Source organism: Microtus pennsylvanicus, chromosome 4 (assembly GCF_037038515.1).
Source record: "Microtus pennsylvanicus isolate mMicPen1 chromosome 4, mMicPen1.hap1, whole genome shotgun sequence".
In the NCBI taxonomy this organism is placed as follows: domain Eukaryota; kingdom Metazoa; phylum Chordata; class Mammalia; order Rodentia; family Cricetidae; genus Microtus; species Microtus pennsylvanicus.
In genome coordinates, this window is record NC_134582.1 from 49,598,331 (window position 1) to 49,605,341 (window position 7,011).

General features: G+C 41.0%; 1 protein-coding gene across 1 annotated transcript; it reads right to left on the reverse strand.

Moving 5' to 3' along the window:
* Positions 1-496: 496 nt before the first annotated feature.
* Positions 497-979, reverse strand: LOC142848679 (large ribosomal subunit protein eL21-like). The gene has a single exon (XM_075970872.1). The coding sequence runs from the start codon at positions 977-979 to the stop codon at positions 497-499; it is 483 nt and encodes a 160-aa protein (XP_075826987.1).
* Between the last annotated feature and the right edge of the window lie 6,032 nt (positions 980-7,011).

Sequence of the window (7,011 nt, forward strand, 5' to 3'; positions counted from 1 at the left end):
ACAGAACCCATACCTGACATTGCTAAAGTGATTAAGAGCCTCAGAACAGATAGGTCATGGACCTAAGCCCTAGAGGCTATGGGAGAATGCTTTTGTACACTGTAAAGATTGTCACTCATATTGGTTTAATAAAATGCTGATTGGCCAGAAGCAGGCAGGAAGGATAGGTGGGGCAACCAGAATAGGATAATTCTGGGAAAAGGAAAGGCAGAGACACAGTCACCAGCCAGATGTAGAGGAAACAAGATGAGAATGCCTCACTGAGTAAAGGTAAGAAGCCACATGACAAAACATTGACAAGAATTATAGGTTAATTTAAGTTGTAAGAGGCAGTTAATAATAAGCCTGAGCTAATAGACCAAACAATATAAGCCTCTGTGTCTTTCTTTCTTTCTTTCTTTCTTTCTTTCTTTCTTTCTTTCTTTCTTTCTTTCTTTCTTTCTTGTTTGTTTAAGAAAACCCCTTTATGGTCCAGGTCTTTATTTATTTTTGTACTTTAGGCCATGAATTCGTACGGAATGGGCTCCAGCAGCTCAGGCTCCTTTCCATTAGTCCTCACAAAGTTTGCTTCTCTGAGTGGAGCAGGCTGGCACTTCAGCTGAACCCTGGTACCCTTCTCTTTGGTTTCCTTTCTCTTCTGGTCATTCTCCTTCACCTGCTTCAGGAAGCTGTCTCTGCTCTTCGAGTGCTTGATGTGTTCAATCTGCACATTAATTCTCTTGTCAAGCATCTTGCTCTTAACTTGCTTGTTTACAGTGATGCCCACAACACGCTGAGTGACACTGTAGACTCTCCTGGTTTTGCCATGGTAACATTTATGGGGCATTCCTTTTTGAACAGTGCTCATTCCCTTGATGTCCACAATATCACCCTTCTTGTAGATTTGCATGTGTGTGGCCAAAGGAACAACTCCATGTTTCCTAAAGGGCCTAGAGAACACATAGCAAGTGCCCCTCCTCTTTCCCTTTGTGTTTGTCATGTTGGCAAGTTACTGAAAGATGGCTACCGGCCAAAAGCCTCTGTGCGTTTCTTTGGGACTGAATGGCTGCAGGACTGGGCAGGACAGAAATTTCTGTCTTCCGGAAGAACCTACTACTTTTATTCTGCTAAAAGAACATAGAATAAGATGATTCCTACTGACATATTGCTATACCCATAGATCTGTGCATCACTCAACCCCTTTTTTTTTTGCACTAAAATACAATTTGCACTAAATAACAATTAGCACAGAGACCCATGACTGGACAATGTATGGATGGTATGTCTTTATCAAGCTCCTCCCCTCAAGTCTCAGGACTCTATGTGGAAGGGGAGGCAGAAAGATTGCAAAGAAAGATATGATAGATGACTCCTTTGCGTACTGAGGATTTTAGCAGCCCTAAACAGTCTTAACGAGATGTAATCGTTATGCCAATGTGCTAGTTACTATTCTATTACTGTGCTAAGATACTCCTTTCCGAAGCAACTGATACACAGAAGAATTTATTGGGGCATTATGGTTTCAGAGGGTAAGTCCAAGACCATCCCAATGGAGAGCATTGCAGCAGTCAGACAGGGTATGGTAGCTGAGAATGTACATCCTGATCCACAGCAGGAGGCAGAGGAAGAGCTAAATGGAAACTGTTGAGCTCTTGAAACTCCAAAGCTTTCCCCAATGACACGTTTCCTCCAATATGGCTAACCCTCTAAATCCTTCCAAAATAGTTCCACCATTGGGGACCAAGTATTCAAACCTATGAGCCTCTGAGGGGTCATTCTGATTCAAACCACAACAACAAAGAACTAAAAATCTTAATAGATTATTCTTGCTGATTTTTCAAAAGTTTTTACATATTTTTGATATTACCCTGTAATCAGATATAAAGTGATAAATTTGATACATGCAAATAAATTTTCTACAGAATAATTAGCATTATCCAACACATTATGATGTTTTCTTGTATCTCTCTTCTATTTGTAGTAAAAAATTTATCAATATATCTAATTGCTTAATACATTTTGAAGTGCACAATATCTTATTTTTAATCAACAGGCTTATGTGGTACAGATCTCTAGGACTTACTCATCTATAAACTGAAAATTTACAATCATTGTCAATTTTCATTTCCACAAACCTTTGACAACCGCTCTTTTATCTCTGTTTCTATGAATTTGGACATTTTAGATAGTTTTATGGATTCATGCCTGTTAAACTGAACAAATTACATGTATATTCATCAGTGATTATGCCCATATAGGCCGTTTTTCAGAATAAATAAATTCTAATAATTACTCTAATAATACTCATTAGGCATTCCTTGGAATTCACCTGAACTAACAAAAAGGGTCTTTACCAATCTATTTATCACCTATCTATGTATCTAATCTCATATTACTATAGAGTAATATACAGCAACATCAATAGGAAAGTCTTGAAGGATGAGTAAGAAATAGGGAAAGAGGAAGAAGTAGGAGAGATTTACTTTTTACAGTATACTCATTTGTATATTTTAAAACTTCTGGTTTCAAGTATAAACCTGTTCATACATAAATAAATATATGTAAGTCCTACCTAAACAAACACAATCCCTCTCCTTTTTAAAGCCCATTTTATTTCTTTTTTTTTTACTTTTTCTTGCCTTTTTTAAAAAAAATTTATTGCTTTATAAATAATACCATTCAAAATTTCCACTTTCTCCACTCCTCCCATTTCCCTTCCCTTCCCCTCCAGACTAGGATCCCAAAAGGCCAGTCTACCCACTGAGACTGATCTAATGGGAGCTCACCAAAGCCTGCTGGACTGGGACTGAACAAGCATGGCATCAAACTGGACCCTCTGAATGTGGCTGACAATTGGGGCAGACTGAGAAGCCAAGGATAATGGCACTGGGATTTGTCTCTACTGCATGTACTGGCTTTTTGGGATCCTAGTCTATTTGGATGCACACCTTCCTAATCCTGGATGGAATGGGGAGGGCCTTGGACTTCCCACAGGCAGGGTACCCTGCCCTTTCTTAGGACTGGAGGGGGAGGTGTGGAGGGTGAGTAGGGGAGTGCATGTGTGTGTGTGTGCTCTTAGCTTCTTAGCTTCCCATTCCTGTCATAATGCTGCTGCCTGCTGCCATGCTGTGTCCACCATTATGAATTCTAGTCTTCTGGGACCAAAATTCAAAATAGACTCTTCCTTCTATTGTTGTGGTCATGCCATTTTATCACATCAGTAGAAAAGTAACTAATACAGTGTGTTAACTTTAGGAATTATGTATGAAATGCCATAATAAAACATATCACTTTCGGTGCTGACTTAAGAAATTACTTAAAAAAAATAATGTATCTATATCAATTAAACTGGATTCTCCAACATTGAGTTCTAGATATAAATATTTCTTCCAAGAACCCTTGATAATTTTAGGATTCTGACAAGGCTGAGCCACTGCTGCGAAGATGCAAATGGTGTCCACTGAGATTCACTAGCTCTTCACCAAAGGGATGAAGGACACAGGCAGACCAGAGACACTCTACCCAGTGATGCTGAGGTCACACTGGGTGACATGTGATTTAGTCTTTGGTTCTGTAAGAGCCCTGAGACTCATGGGTTAGAAGTTGCAGCACGGAATAGCAGGCCATCACTCTGAGATAAGGGCAGACTCAAGCATTTGAATTCTGACCCTGTTGCTTATTGTGTAAAGTTGAGGATATTGTTTTAACTCTACAATCTTATTCCTTTGTGAATGGCAATATTGACATCATATAGTGTTGTGAGAGATGAAAGAGAAAATAATAAGCCTCCATGAGGGTTATCTATCAGAGGGTAGCTAACATCTCTTTTATGGTAGCTGGAGAACCTGGCTCACTCCATACAGCTATAGTGAAATGAGCCATATGCTCTAGAATTCAATATTTAAAATTCTTAGGGGGTGGCAATAGCTCAGTGGGGGAGGGTAAAGGCACTGATGATCAGACTTATTTACTGAAATTCACTTGGCAGGAGAGAACCAACGTCTTATACCCCGGGGCTCATCCCCTTTACTCTTCCTTCAAAATAAGTAAATGTTCTGGAACTAGATCTTGTAGACCAGGGAACCAAAAGCTACGGAGAAACCCTGTCTCGAAAAAATCCAAAAAAAAAATAAGTAAATGTTGATAAAATACAATAAAATAAAATTCAAGCCAGGTGTGGTGGCATATGCCTTTAGTCCCAGCGCTCGGGAGGCAGAGGCAGAAGGATCACTGAGTTCAATGCCAGCCTGGCCTCAGAAAAGCAAAACAAAAACAATAACAACAACAAAATATGTAAGACAAATCTTTCCCTCATTTTTTATGGCGGATGAAGCTTATTGCAGGGAGTCCTGTTGGGGTGGAAGATGCTCTGTTGAAGTTTCTAAGTTTTGAGTGAAAATAAGAACTTTATTTGTTCTGCACGAATAGGTATTTAAAGCTCTCACAGACTGCGTGGGAACCGGGATGCTGGCAGAGTGACATGTGAGTTTGGAGCACTCTGTGGCACTCTCACGCAGGCACGCTTGCGTATTAAGAGCGTGGAACTGCGGTGAAGGGGAGAAGGGACCGCAGCAGAAGGAAAATGATGACGGCATTTTCTGAAGAGTGGTGTGGCCTCTCCCGAGTTCCTCTGATGCTAGAAATATCCCTTAAAAAGTGAGTCACAAACACTGTCCTAGTGTGAATTCAAGACAAGAGAGAAGTTGTTGCTATGGGATCATGATCAAAGAGGGAAATGATGCAACCCCGCAGTGAAGCCGACACCCACCCTGTGATCCAGGATTCTCTGGGGTTTGCTCTTTCTTTTTTCTCCTTTTCTTTAGAGAGGAAAAGGAACTTTCAAAGAAAACACACATTTATGATTGGGGCTAACACATTTCTGAAGAATAGCAAATTCAACACTAGGAATAACAATCTATCATATTGGCCGTTGTCTTTTTAAAGGTTGAAAACATTTTAATCTAGTGTATTTAAAACACTGAAATTGAGAGTTTAATATTCATACACAAAGAGAAAAAAAGGTAGGAAGTTCTAGCTGATTGCAGATCCAGGAAATGCATGATTCTCTTAGACGGACTAACCACTCCTTCTTGGACTGTCTCAGATGGAACTGTTTCCCCCCCTTTTCCCCCTTTTTTCCCCTCTTATAAATGACCCAAAAATGTTCACCAAGTGAGACTTCTTTCTGTAGTATGCAAGCTTTGTTCTTTTTCAAGAACTGAGGAAGGAAAGCATTCTTCCTGGGTCATTGCAAGCAATCACACAAGGTGACACTGGGTGGGAGGACATTTCTGGAGCTCTTCACTCTCTGCGTATTTACTGCTACTTAAGTACATTTCAAACAAAGAGCAAAGCATAAATTAAAACAAATTGTTGCTAGGCGGTGGTGGCACAGGCCTTTAATCCCGGCACTCAGGAGGCAGAGGCAGGCTGGTCTCTGGGAATTTGAGGCCAGCTTGGTCTACAAATTGATTTCCAGGAATCCCAGGAATTGATTTTCAGGGCTGCCCAGAGAAACCCGGTTAGTTAATTAACTGAAGAATGTCAGGGGAATATGACAATGTACTGTGAATGGGTTCTCAATAGAGAAAACTCAATAACTGAGAAACACTTGAAATTTTCAGTGGCTTAGCCACCAAAGGAAATGTTTCTTTAGCCATTAGGGAAATGCAAGTCAAAGCTACATTGAGATTCCATTTTATACCAGTCAGTAGAATCAAAACCACAAGGGACCATTTATATTGGTGAGGATGTGGAGCAAGGAGAGTCCTCCCATTGCTGGTGGGAGAGCAAACTTGTACAGTCACTATGGAAATCAGTATGGAGGTTTCTCAAAAAATTGGAAGTCAATCTACCTTAATACTCAATTATACAACCTTTGGGCATCAATCTACCTCAACACCCAGCTATACGACCCTTGGGCATACATCCAAAGGACTGATTCTCCGTTCTATCACAAGGACCTTTGCTCAACTATGTTCACAGAAGCTTTATTCATAATAGCCAAAGACTGGAAATAACCTAAATTCCCCTCAACTGAAGAATGGACAAAGAAAATGTGTTGCATTTGCGCAGTGGAATATTACTCAGTGTTTTCAAAAAGTAACATCATGAGATTTGCAGGCAAATGAATGGAACTAGAAAGAGTCATCCTGAGTAAGGTAACCCGGGCCTAGAAAGACAAGCATGGTATATACTCACTTATAAGTGAATATTAGCTATTAAGTAAAAGATAATCATGCTATAATCCACAGACCCAGAGAGGCTAAATAACAAGGAGGGCTTAAGGGGGACACATGGATCTCCTCGAGAAGGGGAAATAGATGTTATGGCCAGATTGGGGATGGCTGGGGATAGGAACAGGAGGGTACAGGTAGGGGGATGAAGGGAAAGAGTACTGGGGAGATAATTAGGGGGCATTTCAGGGTCGAGGTAGAAACGTAGTGCAATGGAAACTCCCAGGAATGTTTGAGGGTGACCCTAGCAAAGACTACTAGTAATGGGGGATATGGAGCCCAAACAGGCCATCTTCTGTAACCAGGCAAGTGAAGGGTTGGGACACCAACCCAACCACAAAACCTTTGACCTACAATTTGTCCTCTCTGCAAGATGTGCTGGGTAAAAGTGGCACACAAGTTGTGGGAGTGGCCGACCACTGACTGGTTTAGCTAGAGAGCATGCATGAGAAGGAACCCACCCCTGACTCTGCCAGAAGGCCACGAACCTGGAGAGCCCAGAGACCTAGGATAGAACCAAACATGACTGGCCAAAAAAAAAAGTCAATGAGATGATTCTTAATGATACTCTGCTACTCTTATAGACCAGAGCTTAAAATAATCTTCATCAGAGAGGCTTCATTCAGCAACTGATGGGAGCGGGTGCAGATACCCACAGCCAAACATAAGGCAGAGTTCAGGGAATTCTATGGAAGATGGGAAAGAAGGATTGTAGAAGTCAGAGGGGTCAATGACACCACAAGAAAACCCATAGAATCAACTAGCCAGGGCTCATAGGGGCTCCCAGGGACAGAAC

Bases quoted from the DNA above. Each gene is read 5' to 3' on its own strand.
- LOC142848679 (XM_075970872.1), bottom strand. From the start codon at position 979: ATGACAAACACAAAGGGAAAGAGGAGGGGCACTTGCTATGTGTTCTCT.